This window comes from Naegleria lovaniensis (assembly GCF_003324165.1).
Source record: "Naegleria lovaniensis strain ATCC 30569 chromosome Unknown tig012, whole genome shotgun sequence".
Classification (NCBI taxonomy): Eukaryota; Heterolobosea; class Eutetramitea; order Acrasida; family Naegleriidae; genus Naegleria; species Naegleria lovaniensis.
Genome location: NW_025407834.1, coordinates 1 through 15,805, shown reverse-complemented (window position 1 = coordinate 15,805; position 15,805 = coordinate 1). Strand labels below are relative to the sequence as shown.

The following is a 15,805-nucleotide window of genomic DNA, read 5'->3' as shown; positions in this document are numbered from 1 at the left end:
CCACTTCTGCAACAACTTATCAAGAGGATTGTTGCCAACCTGTCGAATGAATGAATTAGAAAAACCATTACACTACAAGATCTCCTTTCGACGTTTATTGCAAAACATACACAAAATAAGAATAATCCTTCATGTAAAATTAATCACCTGTTGTAGCTTCAAAAATGTGGAAATTGTGAGTCAAATTCTTATGTGTGTCACAAATAGATTCAAAATAAATTTTCATCGCATCAATTCACCTCTTCCACGTAATAGAAATAAGTCAAATAATGCATCCAGCAACACACACATCCTTCGTCCCCACAAATATCCTTCCACACTCATAAAAAGCAACCACAAGCAATTAAGGCTCAGCATTGTGCTGTCCGATCTGAGCATTCATAAAAATTGAAAATAAAAATTACTTCTTAGTAGCAATTTCCTTCTTCTCAACCTTCTTGATGATACCGACAGCAACAGTTTGTCTCATGTCTCTGACAGCGAATCTTCCCAAAGGTGGATAATCAGTGTAAGCTTCAACACACATTGGCTTGGTTGGGACACACTTGACCATAGCAGATTCACCTCTCTTGATCTTTTCTGGGTTCTCTTCAACAGTTGCGTTGGTTCTCTTGTCGATCAAAGCCAACAACTTTTCGAATTTACAAGCAATGTGAGAAGTGTGACAATCCAAAACTGGAGTATATCCGTTTCTGATTTCACCAGGGTGGTTCATGATGATAACTTGAGCTTCGAATGAGGCAGTTTCCTTTGCAGGATCGTTCTTGGTATCAGAAGCAACATAACCTCTCTTGATATCAGTAGTGGACAAACCCTTAACGTTGAAACCAACATTGTCACCTGGCTTAGCTTCTGGGACAGATTGGTGGTGCATTTCAACGGATTTGACTTCAGAATCTGGAGCTTGACCTGGAGCAAAGTGAACAACCATACCTGGTCTCAAGACTCCAGTTTCAACTCTACCGACTGGGACAGTACCAATACCACCAATCTTGTAAACGTCTTGGAGTGGCAATCTGAGTGGCTTATCAACTGGTCTGACTGGTGGCTTCAAGTCATCCAAAGTGTCCAACAAACACTTTCCCTTGTACCATGGCATCTTGTCAGACTTTTCAATCATGTTATCACCAGTCCAACCAGAGATTGGGACGAATGGAATATCATCAACCTTGTAACCCAACTTCTTCAAGTAGTCAGCAACTTCCTTCTTGATTTCATCGTATCTGGCTTGATTGTAATTGACAGTCTTATCATCGAACTTGTTCATACAGACAATCAATTGTTGAATACCCAAAGTCTTGGCCAACAAGGCATGTTCTCTGGTTTGACCGTCCTTGGAGATACCAGCTTCGAAACCACCAGTAGTAGAGTCAATGACCAAGATGGCAACGTCAGCTTGAGAAGTACCAGTAATCATGTTCTTGATGAAATCTCTGTGTCCTGGAGCATCAATAATGGTAAAGACAAAGTTCTTGGATTCGAATTTCCACAAGGCAATATCAATGGTAATACCTCTTTCTCTTTCGGCCTTCAACTTATCCAAAACCCAAGCGTACTTGAAGGAACCCTTACCCATTTCTTGAGCTTCCTTTTCGAACTTTTCAATGGTTCTCTTATCTATACCACCGCACTTGTAGATCAAGTGTCCAGTGGTGGTGGATTTACCAGAGTCGACGTGACCAATGACGACAACGTTAATATGTTCCTTCTCTTTACCCATCTTGTTGTTGTTGATGATGAAAAATTTTGTTGATGATGATGTAAATATTTACACAAAAAATGTAAGAGGAGTGTTGTGTATTTTTTTTGTTTCGAATTTCAAAAGAATGTTGCACGCTTGCAATGAATTTAAAGATTGGTCGGTACTGACCTCGCACAGTTAAGGCCTTTGAAATTGAGTTGACTTCAAGTTACAAAATGCAGAGGTTGCTATTTTGAAAATGCAACGTTCATGAATGGAATGAAGAGATTGTAAGAGTACTCAAGTTTGTTTGTTCTTTGCAATAAAATTGTTGATTTTAATCTTCAATGTTGGTGTGTTTCAAGGAAGAATTTTCGATGGAGAGTTTGTTTTGAGAAAGTTCTCAAGTGGAAGGAATAAATTATCGAGATGTTTCAATTGTTCAATTGGAATCCATTGCCATCCTTCACATTTGTGTGGTTCTAATAATTCTGCTTGTTGTTCATTGTTGGATGTGAAGGAGCGTAAAAAGATGGTAACATAATGACGTTGTTCTTTCACGAATAAATCATTGGTACAAGTGATGAAGGAAATATCGGAAATATCGAGATTGGTTTCTATGAGGGATTGTGTTCATGAAAGGATCATTAATTTTCAATAATTTTGTCCGAATCCGAATAATAAAATTTGAAAGAATTCAATCATTCATTAATAATTGAAATAAATTAATATTGTCGTCATAATTTGAAATGCACATGATTATATTGATCAAAAATTATGGACATCAATGACCAACCTTCTTTGACCTCTCGGGCACAACACTCTTCCCATGATTCTCCATAGTCCAAGTGTCCACCTGGGAGCTGGTAACATCCTGCACCATGGGATCCTTTTCTTTTTCCAACCAAGACACAATCCACTCCGTTGACTTTTCGGATGATGAATGTGGAAACTCCCACTCGAGGAACTGAGAATAAATCAACGGTGGTGTGTGAAGACATTTTTTTAATCTGAATTTGGAGCGTGCAACCAATGAATGGTCAATAAATTAATATCATGAGCAAGATCAAAAGATTTCTGAATAATTATGGAGATGTATTATTTCTTTGGATTATTGTAAAGTTCAGAAACGTCGACAATGTGAGCAATTCGTTCAAGTCTGGTATCATCAATTTTCTTTTCCTCTTCCCACACTGCCTCAGTGAAAGTATTATCAAGATTTCCGTTAAAATCCTTTGGAAGCATGTCTAGTGTGAAATATGGGGAAAAGAATTCAATCATGTCTTCCTTCTTGGAGGAGTTGCAAAATTTGATTTTTTCTTTTGTCACGGGTGGAATGAATGGACTAATTAATTTCCAAAACCATGAAAACACCTTGGGAGGATTTACAATTAGAGCAACACCTAATCGTTCTGGGAAATGACTACTTAGAATTGAAACTGTTTGTTTACAGACGCTGAGAGATGGTGCATTCTTTCAATTTCAAAAAAGTATAATTTGTAGTTGTGAAATTGTAACCAATGGTGTCAAATAATTGTATTAATGCATTTAAATGGAAAAGGTCAGTAGAATGAAATATGGAAGAGCGATATGAGGTAATTATAAAAACACAATCACGGCGGTTATAATAATCAAACAAAATCAATGCACAACAACCTACCTTCATTGTATATCCTTCAAAATTGCATATCCAAGTCATTTGTGACACACCAGGAGGCATTCTTGCTACAGCGGTAAACAACGAGTACACCAAGAGTTGAATATTACCCTCTCCATCATAGGTATTCTCTTTTCCAGGACTCATGTAAACCACTGGCCGATTAAATTTATCAAATCCACGACAAAATATTTTTCCAGTAGCTGCTTCCTTTGTCATCTTGGAAGCTGTTATCAAATATGGCTTAAAGTCTTCAAGCCATTCGAGAGTACTCTTCAAAAGGTCATATGATTTTTTCACATCAAAATCACGAGCCCTAAGATATCGTATTAAACAATGATAATTTGGTTCTGCTCCAAAAACATAATACTCTTGATAGCGAGTCAGTTTTGGTCGGTCCTTCTCAACGAGCTCCAAAATTTCATTGAATGCTTTTTCTTCACTTGCTTGTGTGAATTGTGGTCGTTGTGGCTCGACCGTTGCTGTACGACCGTTGCTTGTTAGTGCTTCCTCGGGTGTGTTTGTCATGATGATTGCTGGATCCATAGGACGTTGTTCTGTTCCGCGAGTTGAAAATGAAGAGAATCCGTTAATTTTTTTGTTAAAATTTTTTTTTTAAAATGAAAATTCAATAAAAATCAAGCGTCATAATCACGTGCGCTCTATCAACTTTTCGGTATTTTGGGCACGAACGCTAGTACAATCAATTGCGCCTCAAGTTTTGTTTAAATTCAAAGCCAAATTTTCTATAATATTCCACCCAAACAATGGATACTGTAAAGTAGAGTAAGATTGATTCAATAATTATTTAGAGAATTCATGAGCCATCGGAACAACTTGTGATGCGTATCAGATTGTGATGGATGTATCATGGAAAACAACCGTATCCATTTACGATGGGATTCACTTCTTGATTTGCAGTGATAGTCTCTCTCGACATTGAGAGAGACTCACTTTCCTGCATCAGGAGATACATTGTATTTCAACGAGTGTAGCTTTCAGTTCACCTTTGAATCATCTCTACTGCCAAAGTTAATACATTTCTCCAAATTGATCGAGGAGATATCTGAGGTGAAATTGACAGAGAGCTTGTTGGTGTGATGAACTCTCACAAGTAGTTGTCTAGTAATATGACAGTGTGGTTGTGTCTTCATCTCTGAATCTCCAATTCAAACAAAAAAACTCATGGCAAAGACTATCAAAATTCATCCAGATACTACCTCAGCAACGAGAGCACCTCTCAAAGGGCAACCGAAACGAAAAGCAAAGAACAAAACGAATCCTATTTTTGAAAGACTTGAAAAGCTTCCACTCTCTCTGAAATTGTTTTTAATTGTCATCTTTGCTTTTCTCTCTCTCATTGCATTTGCATGTATTTTGGTGTATAACTCGGTGACAGAGTTGCAATCATCCGTGGTCATTACTAAAATTTCCACCATGACTACATTGTTATCCAACTTGGTACATTGTAGTCAGCTTGAGAGAGGTGCTTCTGCGTTGTATTTGGGATCGAATGGAACCGATCACTACAACCTACTTATGGACAGACGAAATGAAACAGATAAGGCACTGAATGCTTTCATGACACAACGTTACAAACTGATTGATGAGCTCAAGACGTCATCTCCCTTATTTGGACAAGTACTGAAGAGCTTTGACTTGGTAGATGTATTCATTAACACATTTCCTACTTTGAGAGATCGAGTGTTGAAGTTACAGTTCGCTCAAACGATTGAAGCCCTTAATTTCTTCTCGAATTGGAATGTCAAAATGATTGACACAGTCATGCTTGTTTCTAGCTTGAGCTCAGAGTCAACATTTATGACTATTCAATCAGCTTACAACGCATTGACAGCGATGAAAGAATATACTGGTAAGTGATGTTAAAGATATTGTGACTGACTTTCTGAATGACACCTATCATGCGTAATTGTTTCGTTACAACATTGATTACTTGGAATATTGGACAGGACAACGACGAGCAATTGGAAATGCAGCCTTAGCCTCTCACTCGATGTCATTTGATAATTTCCTTCTCTTTGTTCAAGCTCAAGCAAAAGCATCACTTCTGCAACACTATCTGCAGTTGAAAGACGTTTTCTCAATTTGGGATGTTTTCAACAACACTGTTCTAAACACCAAGACCCGTCAAAATGTCGTAAAAATAGAGGCTTACATTGTTTCAAACTATAGCAATCTCACATTTTATTCTGGACTGGATTGGCATACAAACATAACTCAACACATTAATGACATGAGACTTGTTGAGATTTACATTAGTGACTTATCATTAAGTTATGCATCAAAGCTTTTTGATCGAGCAGTTGGGGTTATGGTTGCATATATCGTGAGTGCAGTTTTTGTAACATCAGTCTCAATCATCATTGCAATGATTTTCTCTCGTTCCATTGCATCTCTATGGCATAAAATTGTTGAACTTCAACGTCTACAAGAAATGTACAAGAGTTTCATTCCTGCTCACGTCTTGCTTCAAATTGAGGCTCAGAATGGAGGTGATGATGATTACATGCAATTAGAAGAAGAGGAAGACATTCCAAAAGAGGAAGATGTGAAATCAAAAGCTCCCTCCCACACTTCGGCTAGCAATAGTACCCTTCAATCAAGTAGACGTTACAACAGTAACAAGATGGATTTAGCATCAAAATTCTCACTTTACCTTGAAAGAAAGAAAATTTCCATGATTCAAGTTAAATTTCAAGGCTTGGAATGGATTTTGGACCATGCAGCTCCAAATGAAATTATTGAAATTCTCAAGGATATATTTGAAAAGATACAATTTTCAACTCGATCAACAAGTAGTTTAATGGAACATGTTGAAAATGATAGTGTTACAATTGTGTTTAATGCCTCTAGAGACCAATTACGACATGAAGAGAAAGCAATCAAAACCTGCATGGATTTGAGTGACAAATTAAGAGAGTTGCAAAATGCAAAATGGAAGCAGAGTGACAAGTCTCAATTTGCAACATTGGCAGCCAATCATATTGAGTTTAGGTTTGCCACTCATGTTCAATATTGTCTTTGTGGTAATGTAGGCACAACAGACGTGAGATCTTTCAAGATTTTAGGATCTATTTATGAGAATCTTTCAAACTTGACAAATTTTGCCTCTCAAATGCATCTCAGGATTGTATGCGACGAAACCATGTCCAAAATTGCTCAATCACTCTATCACACAAGATTTATTGGATTTATTAATTTCATGGATGAAGGTAATACCAACAAATCAAGTAACATTTATGAGATTGGTGCCCCATTGACAGTCTCTGATGATGAATGGTTGTACGAACTTGCAAACAAGCAAAAGAATGAAGAATGGAAAGACTATAATGTGGCTTGTAGAGCATTTTTCGCAACAAATTTTGAGCAAGCATTAATGGGATTTGAAGAATACGCACAAAGACACACCAATGATATTCCCACCAAACACATGATTACTTTGTGCAAAAAAGAGTTGAGAGAGGCCAACGATCTCATGACATCTGATTTATAGTGCTCGTTTCAATTTTTGGCCATAGAGTTTTTGAAATTACTTGTAACGAATGAATCAACGTTTTTACTGAAGATTTCATTGTATATTGGTGGTTTCAACACACTCACTTCTGATCTCCTTATCCAAGGGGTTCCTTGATATTTCTTAATAACAATGAACAAAATTGAGGTCAGTGTCACCTGCCCATTCTTCGTGAAGGAATTCTACAATTTCCTTCAAGCCATCACAGTGTTTCATTCTCTCCTTAAACAAATTTTTATACTTGTGTTATCTATTTAGAACAGATGAAATTGTTTCTGATATCGTGTGTTATAGATTGGAAGAGAAAGGACTGACGGCTGTTGATTAACCATTCATTTGACTTCACTGTAGTCCACATTTTAACGTTTAACAGCCCGAAACGAATCCTTTTAGAACAAGGAAAATCGCTCAAGAAATACAATTCTGAAAGTGGTCTGAAACTGTCGCCCGAATTGCCTCGAGATTCTCTCGGTGCCACAACCTATAATCTCTCACGTTACCGGTTTTATCTCTGCCGGCCAAAGTTTGATTTGGCCGTAATCAGAATATCTGATTAAGTCTTAAGAATCTTTGATAAAGACATTGTAGTTCTTGATGGGGTCAGAAATACACTCATAAAGCCCAAAAGAAAAAAACAAAAGAGATGACTGTAAAAATCAATCCTTTGAATACCATTGTATCACAAGACATTTCATCTTCCATTAGTGGAGACAACTCAGAAAGTGTTCATCATTCAGAGAGCTCAAAATTTTTGTGCTGTTTCTCCATCAAGTATATTCTCATCACCTTGATCGTTGGTCTCATTGTCATGAGTGTATTGATTTTGTCAGCTATTTGGGTTAGTTGCTTCAGCACGACCGTTTCAGAAATGAGCCATTCGATTCGTGATAAAGATTTTTCCAGAATGGTTACCTACACTGATGAAACATTGAAGCGAGTGGCCTTCTTCATGTCAATGTTCAAAGGACAGCTCCTTAATGACTACAAAACAATGGATGACACGCTTGTAAATCATATTTATAAGGCTTACAAGTCTTTGATGAAGTATGAATCCATGCTTACCTTTGCTCTCTTTTTGGGAGAATATCATGGCAATACTCTTGGAATGACTCAATTGGGCAACAATTTTGTGCTTCTAAATCTAACCTATGGCAAGAATCAGAGTTTTTATATTTGCAGAGATTTTTATAACAATGATTACTGCAATCGAAACTCCACTCCTGACTTGGTGCGTTCTGCATTTACAAACCAAGCACCAAGCGAAACTGCAAATAACAATCCTGGAAAAACTCTTTTTGCTCCCTCATTCACGGATCCCACTCACCCAGACGTCACGTTTCTTACCTTAATGTCAAGCTTTGAACTGAGCGCACCTTTAGGTAACGGTCAGAGAGTGAGCCACGCCATAGGATACAGCATGAGCACCAAGTTCTTATCACTGTTCTTGGTAGAAATGACTAAAAGTATAGCAGGGTCACATACTTTCATCATTGAGGTTGAAACAAATTATATCATTGCAAGTAAGTGTTGTATGTTGGGTTTTTTGGAAATTCATTCTTTGCACTGTGATTCCACATAGGCGATCAACAAAATGAAAAATCAGTTTCAGGAAGCGCCAGAAAAATGATTGGAGACATGAACGAAGCCATCAAACGAGTTGGTCTACAGGTCTATTCCGAGTTCAACAACAATTTGAGAAATATACAGTGCAACAATCGTCATGTAATCACTCTTACCGATCAATTCATTCTCGTTCATCGATTGTGCAATGAAAACGGAATTGATTGGATGTTCGTGTTGAGCGTTCCTCAATGGAATTACATTAGTAACATGGTGTTAGCCATCATTGCTGCAGTGGTGAGTGCATGTATCATTGGATTGGTGAGTACTGTCACCGCAGTTGTGTTCTCTCTTAGAATTGTAAATCCATTCCATCAACTGATTCAATCTTTTGAACTGGTGTCAAATATGCAATTGGATCATTTGAATTTGAAAAAGAGTCGATTGACAGAAGTAACTCAACTGCAATTACATTTTACCGAAATGGTCAAGAGAATCAAACTTTACAGAGCCTTCATTCCTTCTCATTTACTTGCGCAATTGGAGAGCGATGATGGGAATGGGGAAGTTGCACCAAACACTAATGCTGAAAGTCAAGAATTATCCAGAAAAAGCTCATCCTCAATGGCTCACTCATCCAAAAGACTATCCTCACAAAAAACTCACCTTGATCGATTTTCTCTCTACTCAGAAAAGAGAATGGTGAGTGCTGTCATGCTTCATTTAGATGGATTGAATGAATGGTGGTCAGGCATGAGCGGAACTGAAATAGTGAGCTTGTTGAGCGATGTGTTTGAAGCCATTAATCAACAAACACGCTCAATGAGTGCTCAAATGGGAGCATTCGATTCTGATTCCCAATTTATTTTCTTTAATGCAGCCAACGAACTGAAGAAACATCAAGAAAAGGCGCTTACGTTTTGTGATTCTCTTCGATCAAAGCTTTTACAAATCAAGACTCAAAAATGGGTGTCTACTCATTCAAACTCTCGTCCACTCGGTTTGAATTCTCAATTATTGACACCATTGAGTTTCAGAATGGCAGTTACATGTCAAGAATGTATTTGTGGAAATTTAGGAACCCGTGAGTTCAAATCATTTCAAGTCGTTGGAAGTATTCAGTCGAATTTAGAAAGTATGATGCAAGTAGCCAACACGTTGAATATTCCAATCATCATATCACACCAAATTGAAAAACATTGTAATGAAAAGTATCAAATGAGATTTGTTCAATACCAAGACTTGTTCGTTGAGAATTATTATTCAAGACATGTTTCAAAGAGTCGTGGAGTCGTGAACGCTTCTGAATCAACGCTCACACATTCTCAAGATTCTGCCTTCTCTTACTTAACTGAGCAATGTCAATTGTTTGAAGTCGGAGAAACAAATACAATACATCTGAAATGGATGAATGGATGTATGAATTAGAATCCAAAGAAAAGAAGAATCAACGATGGCTTTACTACAATTTGGCCCACCTGAAGGTGAATTGGACCTAGCACGAGAATCATGATGTATGATGACCAATGAATGAGCACACTGAGGTCTACAATTGGATAGGTGAATGATAGCCGAGAAATTTAATGTGAATCACGATGAGGTTAAAAATCTTGGAAAAGGTGGCTTTGGAACTGTTTACGGAATCCAACAAAAAGGTATTGCGGTCAAAGTAATTTGCGAAATTTCTAGCCATAATCGTGATCAAATAATAGAAAGAGAGGCATGTACGTTTGATCACCCTCATCTTTTGAAGATACAATACTGGGAATTGGTGGATGGTCGTCTTTACATCATGTCTGATCTTATGCAAGGCAGCATTGGTTCGTTGGTACTAAATGAATATGAGTGCTGGAGAGTCTTGTATCAAATGTCACAGGCGTTGTTGTATTTACATGAATCTTCTTTCATCCATAGGTAAGTTATTGTTGTATTTGTTGCAACTGTATATTTTTAATTGAAATATAGAGATGTGAAACCCACCAACATTTTATACGCGAAAAAAGGAGATTGTTTTCGTTATGTACTGGCAGATTTTGGTTTAACCCGTTCTGAAGAGACCATGGGAGAGAGAACAAGATTTGCTGAAAATGGTACAAGTGGATTCATTGATGATGAAACTCGTGCTCATGGAGTCGCTAAAGAGTCTGATATTTATGCCTTGGGTGTAACTATGGTGTTGTTGCTTGCAAAAAAGTGTAAACCAGAAGGTAATCCTTTGGAGATGCTTCAACGTTGTCACAAGTGTTCTTCTTCAATGAGAGAAGTAGTTCGAAGAATGTTATTGAAACGAGCTGATCGTATCTCATTGAGTGATATTAAGAAACATTGCGAAACAGCCCTTAATAAAGAGGTGCAGATGGGTATTGAACTAAGGAACAGTGAGAACCAAAGAAGATCCATCGATGCTACTGATGACTCTGAAAATGGAAACACAGAACCAGAAAATCGTGAACACTCGATACTTTCTCGTTTATTTTCTTCACCAAAAGTTACACCGGCGAGAGATGCAAAAAGATCCTCTGGTATTCAAAAACAGCACAAAACAAAGAATGAAAGTAGAAATAGAACTATGACAAGCTGGTCTGAAATTATTTCAGATGTGGCCTATTTATTCTACGACTTTGTAAAGTCTGCAAAAAACAAATAGTTCCACCAAATACAAATGATTTTGTAAAGTGTTTCTGCATAGTAAACTGCAAGATCCAAGTTGTGTTTGTTGTATTCATCACGAGAATGGAAGCTGTTCAAGGTCAAACAATATGGTTTGAAAGTGAATCCAACACAAACTCGACCTCCAAGAGGATCCTCGCAGTTTCGAACCCTTCTTGCCAACCCGAGTGAAATAATAGACAACTATCCCAATCACAAAACAATTTTGGAATCAACTCTATTGTACCTAAAAATACATGTTTATTGATAGACTAAAATTCTATAATTGTGAAAATCCACTAGCAACAATTCTCCTCTCCTCGAATCGACCAATAAGCATTTTGGCATGTTAAGTTCATCTACCTTAGGCATTTCACTTCTTGAGTTTTTTCCAAACCTTTTAAGAAACTGGCCAGAATTTGTAGAATATAATTCAATGCAATAATAATTGAATCCAAGGTCTTCTATCTGTGGCAGTCCATGCAGGCAGCAATAAAAACAATCACCCAATTTGTCCACGGTAAATGCGTCAACCTGATCACTCGAGATGGTGATCGTTTGGTTTCGGATCCATCTCAAAGAATTTTCATTCCATTTCCATAAGGTGATTTTGCCTTGGTCCGCCACTGCCACTCGTCCATCTATGGTCACAGCACATTCTTGACACCATGTACTTAGTGGTGCCTCGTCATCTCTAATCATGCTTACAACTTGCCCTGTAGAGGGATGCAGAATTTTGATTCGCTGATTATCTCCATCACATACCACAATATAGGAATGACCTTTCATTGAATTCTGAAATTTGTCTGAGTGTGGCATGTTTAGATATTGAGAAGGTAACAAGTCACATGCTTGTGGAAAAGTGAACAAATGATCGTCTGAACCATATCCTTCTGGATCTCCACTTCCACTCATCCATAGATGCGGTACTGCAACCACAGGACATTGATCAGAGGCTTCTTGCTGAGATACATGCGGTTCTTTTTTGCATAATCTTTTCACCACTTGAAACAGCTCCATTTTATAGACTGCACGACTCTCCTCACTCGAAATGATTAAGCATTCATTGCCGTCTTCTGGTTCAAGAGCATAAGACTGAATTAATAATTTGTATGGCATCTCTCGTAACATTTCCACCTCTCCCAAATATTCTTTTGAGTCTCGGTCAAAGAATTTGAGAGTATACATGGAATGGGAGACGATGAGGTACTTTTGTGAGAGCGTCAAATAGCAGGGAGCCCCAAAACCTTCAAGAGTTCGAACGTGGTGAAACTGTTGAGAAAAGCTCCTGAGTATTCGTTGCCGTAATTGAGAACACAGCCATTCACACTGTTGTGCAGAAACGGGATGAAACGAGGAGAGGTTAACTATCACAGCAGAAGGCCAGTAACTGTTTTCTTGCATTTCTTCGTCTTGAGGATTCATTTTGTTTTTTCACAGTTAAAGTGTTCATGAGAGAAGTTAAAACCAGTTGATTCGATGCGTTCAAATTGGAACGTCAAAGTGAAAATACCTTCTCGTTTTCAGTAGTGAAACTCCGTGTATGAGACTGGTCCAGCTGAACGTAACCTTCGTTGATTCATCATTCTCACTGGTAGCTAAACACCGTAGCCGAATGTTTGTTTTCTCATCAATGGAATCAGCGTGTTTGATTCAGTATCGAATATCAAATATAGTCATTACTTTTGAAATGTTATGTCAGGTCAGTTGTAACACTCCTCAGTCGTCGATTTCAACAAGACTCCAGAGAGGATTCGGCTCCTAGTAATGTTTTGCTTATCTTTGACTTAGAGCATTCCTCTAAGATCCAAATGTGTCAAATTTACCAGAGTTGTAGTGTTTTTCAAAAACTGTAGAAAGATAATGTAAAAAAATAGATTTTCAATTTTTAAGAATTCATAAAGCTTGACATCCTATGCCTCCAAACTGATTGTTAAATATTGTTTTGTTTTGCAGGATACTTCTAGTTTTGTTATCTTGGGCAAGAAGCCCAACAAATCAGACATATTGCAAATGCTCGTCATGAAAAAATGTTTTTTAAGCATTCACAGGATACAAACCTACTTCATGGACATTTTATCAAAAAAAAATGAGCTGAAACTCCCTGTGTTGTTGTGGCCTTCATTAGCATCATCAACATCCGGTCATGTTTCTATTCATCATCATGTCATATTCATATTTATCACATCAAATTTCCACATCATGATCAACATTTAACAGGAATATTTTGTGTGTATGAATACACATGGAAATGATAATCATCAAATAGTGGAATTGTTGTGAACTGCTCCGGTGGATGTGATGATCGGAATGTTGTTACAGTGATCAGAAACCATGGAATTGATCGTTGGTTCACCCTTGATTGTTGAGAAGGTGGTGGTCGCATCATTGATTCGTCATCAGCGATCAGAGAAATTACAGGTGTGTGGTTGGGTGGAGAGGAAGAAGATGCTTGACGTTGAGGTGGCATGTTAGTAGAGTTCGTATAAGCAGTTGAATTGAAAAAGAATGAAGGAAGTGATGAGTGTTGCTGTTGCGGTACTGCACTACTAATGATGATCATTTCATGAATTGAATTCAAGTGAAGTGTGATGGTGGCTATATGGTAGTGTTCAAAAGTACGATCGAGACAAGCACTTCACAGAACTTCATGAAATTGTATCAGATGGATGTTCTGATCATTCAAACAACAAATCATCAGCGTTATTCGCTTCTATGATTGTTTATTGGATTTTTTTTGGCTCAGCAATTACAATTTTTATTTTGAATTTTGTACTGCTCTTATGGCTGCGTAATCACAGTTTATTATTGTACCAAAGCTGTAATGATGATTGGCATTAGTAGCAAAGCAAAATAGCTTGCGTTACTATATTTCATGACACTCATTCCTGATGATCTTAATTCCTTCAATCTGCTGTGAGAACGAGATGGTTGTACAGGATTTGGTCTTGAGGGGTTCTCTTTTGGTGGATACGACGACGGTCCTGGAGAAATAGATCCACATTTGCTCTCCAACTGTCTATAGCTATTAGTGTGTCTAATGTAATTCCATTGAGAAAGAGTCATTGCTCTAAATTGTGTGCATGTGAATAATTTAGCAAGATTATCATCTGTGAGGAGCATGTCGAGCTGTTGATCAGTAATTCCTTTCACTGAGCTTGAATTAATGGATGGAACATTAGATGTGAGGCCATTTGGATAGTTGAATGCTTTTGGAACAATATGAGAAATTTGTTCAGCTGTAATCCCACTCACAGTATCGCTTAAAAAGAAAGAAAAACTCTGAACTTTGAGCGTTGAAAATACATCTTCAGGTAACATGTGGACATTGTTGAGAAGACCATAGAACGTCTGATCAAAAGTAATATCTGTGATGGTATTTGCGTTTAACACATTCTTCAAAGAATCATCTGTGGAAAGACTTAATTGCAGCCATGTGAGAGAAGAGAGCTGAGCCAAAGCCAATTGTCTTTTTCTTTGAATCTCAGAGTTTTCAATCTTTTCCTTAAATTTCAATATAACACCACTGCTCACTGCTGACAATTGTTTCTGAGTTGCAACTGAAACAAAATATTTCTCTCCATATGAATTGAACCATGTCACAAGCTGATTCAATTGAAGACCTGTAAGTGTGTCTGTCGTAAAGTAAGGAATACTTTCCGGTTTAAATCCAGAAGCAGATGCAGAGGGAATATTTGAAAAACATTGTGAGGTCAAAGAAGATACAATATTGAGAGGTGTCATCTCAAACAGGCATCCATATTTGAATCCACTACAAGCAGAGGAGCTTAATTTGTTGATTTGAGAAGCCGTGAATCCAGAACATGTAGAATTGTTCAGTGTTGCAACTTGAGCCTGGGTGAGACCTTTGATTTGATCAAATGGAATATTTCTCAACTGAGAAGCAGCAATTCCCTTCATACTTTCTGGAGGTATGTTCGAAAGGCAAACAGATTTAAATCCAGAATAACTTGCCTCTGAAATACTTGAAAGACATGTGGCTGTGATACCTTGGCAAGCATGGTTTGGAAAACCGTTGTTAAAAGAAGAAACTTGGGAGCTGGTAATTCCAGAACATGAAAGTGGATCCAGATTGGACACCTGTTGTGATGTGAAACCGCTGAAAGCATTTGGAGTGATCTGTTTCAACTGAAAAGATGAAATTCCATGGACTTGTGACGCTTCCAAAAAAGTAACACAAGTACTTGTAAAACCAGTGTAAGAACGATCTGGAATGTTTGAAAGACAATCGGATTTGAAACCTTGACATGCATAGTTTGGATAACCGTTATTAAGTTTGGATACTTGATTACTGGAAATGCCAGCACACGCTGCAGGTGTAAATTGGGCAATTTGCTTTGAGGTGAAACCAGAATATGCAGCATCAGGAAGTTGTTCCAATTGTGAGGATAATAATCCACTCATCTGTAAGGCGTCCACAAGTGAAATGCAGGCACTTGAGAAGCCAGTGAAAGCTTTTGCTGGAATGTTTGAAAGACATTCTGATTTGAAACCTTGACATGCATAGTTGGGATAATTATTATTCATCTTGACAACTTGATCAGATTTAAAACCAGAGCACGTCTTTGGAAGCAGCTTGGAAATTTGATTAGATGAAAATCCAGCAAACGATAAAGCAGGAATGTTTGCAAGTTGTTCAGGTTGTGAAATTCCATTAATTTGTGAAGCGTCCAATTGATTCACACAAGCTGAAGTCATTCCG

At 37.7% G+C, this 15,805-nt stretch overlaps 8 protein-coding genes across 8 annotated transcripts; 3 read left to right on the top strand and 5 right to left on the bottom strand.

The window, feature by feature from the left end:
- Positions 1-400: 400 nt before the first annotated feature.
- Positions 401-1,720, bottom strand: C9374_001088 (uncharacterized protein; the record flags this gene model as incomplete). The annotated part of the gene is made up of 1 exon (XM_044686471.1): positions 401-1,720. One exon carries the CDS (start codon positions 1,718-1,720, stop codon positions 401-403), a length of 1,320 nt encoding a protein of 439 aa, XP_044551486.1.
- Positions 1,721-2,041: 321 nt separating this feature from the next.
- C9374_001087 (uncharacterized protein) lies at positions 2,042-2,682 on the bottom strand (the record flags this gene model as incomplete). The annotated part of the gene is made up of 2 exons (XM_044686460.1): positions 2,042-2,298; positions 2,478-2,682. 2 exons carry the CDS (start codon positions 2,680-2,682, stop codon positions 2,042-2,044), a joined length of 462 nt encoding a protein of 153 aa, XP_044551485.1.
- A 97-nt stretch (positions 2,683-2,779) lies between these two features.
- Positions 2,780-3,884, bottom strand: C9374_001086 (uncharacterized protein; the record flags this gene model as incomplete). The annotated part of the gene is made up of 2 exons (XM_044686449.1): positions 2,780-3,154; positions 3,342-3,884. 2 exons carry the CDS (start codon positions 3,882-3,884, stop codon positions 2,780-2,782), a joined length of 918 nt encoding a protein of 305 aa, XP_044551484.1.
- A 639-nt stretch (positions 3,885-4,523) lies between these two features.
- C9374_001085 (uncharacterized protein) lies at positions 4,524-6,852 on the top strand (the record flags this gene model as incomplete). Its single annotated transcript, XM_044686438.1, has 2 exons — positions 4,524-5,211; positions 5,309-6,852. 2 exons carry the CDS (start codon positions 4,524-4,526, stop codon positions 6,850-6,852), a joined length of 2,232 nt encoding a protein of 743 aa, XP_044551483.1.
- Positions 6,853-7,516: 664 nt separating this feature from the next.
- Positions 7,517-9,861, top strand: C9374_001084 (uncharacterized protein; the record flags this gene model as incomplete). The annotated part of the gene is made up of 2 exons (XM_044686428.1): positions 7,517-8,393; positions 8,453-9,861. The coding sequence occupies 2 exons, from the start codon at positions 7,517-7,519 to the stop codon at positions 9,859-9,861; spliced, it is 2,286 nt and encodes a 761-aa protein (XP_044551482.1).
- A 364-nt stretch (positions 9,862-10,225) lies between these two features.
- Positions 10,226-11,080, top strand: C9374_001083 (uncharacterized protein; the record flags this gene model as incomplete). Its single annotated transcript, XM_044686417.1, has 1 exon — positions 10,493-11,080. The coding sequence occupies one exon, from the start codon at positions 10,493-10,495 to the stop codon at positions 11,078-11,080; it is 588 nt and encodes a 195-aa protein (XP_044551481.1).
- Positions 11,081-11,343: 263 nt separating this feature from the next.
- Positions 11,344-12,507, bottom strand: C9374_001082 (uncharacterized protein; the record flags this gene model as incomplete). Its single annotated transcript, XM_044686406.1, has 1 exon — positions 11,344-12,507. One exon carries the CDS (start codon positions 12,505-12,507, stop codon positions 11,344-11,346), a length of 1,164 nt encoding a protein of 387 aa, XP_044551480.1.
- A 1,380-nt stretch (positions 12,508-13,887) lies between these two features.
- C9374_001081 (uncharacterized protein) lies at positions 13,888-15,801 on the bottom strand (the record flags this gene model as incomplete). The annotated part of the gene is made up of 1 exon (XM_044686395.1): positions 13,888-15,801. The coding sequence occupies one exon, from the start codon at positions 15,799-15,801 to the stop codon at positions 13,888-13,890; it is 1,914 nt and encodes a 637-aa protein (XP_044551479.1).
- Between the last annotated feature and the right edge of the window lie 4 nt (positions 15,802-15,805).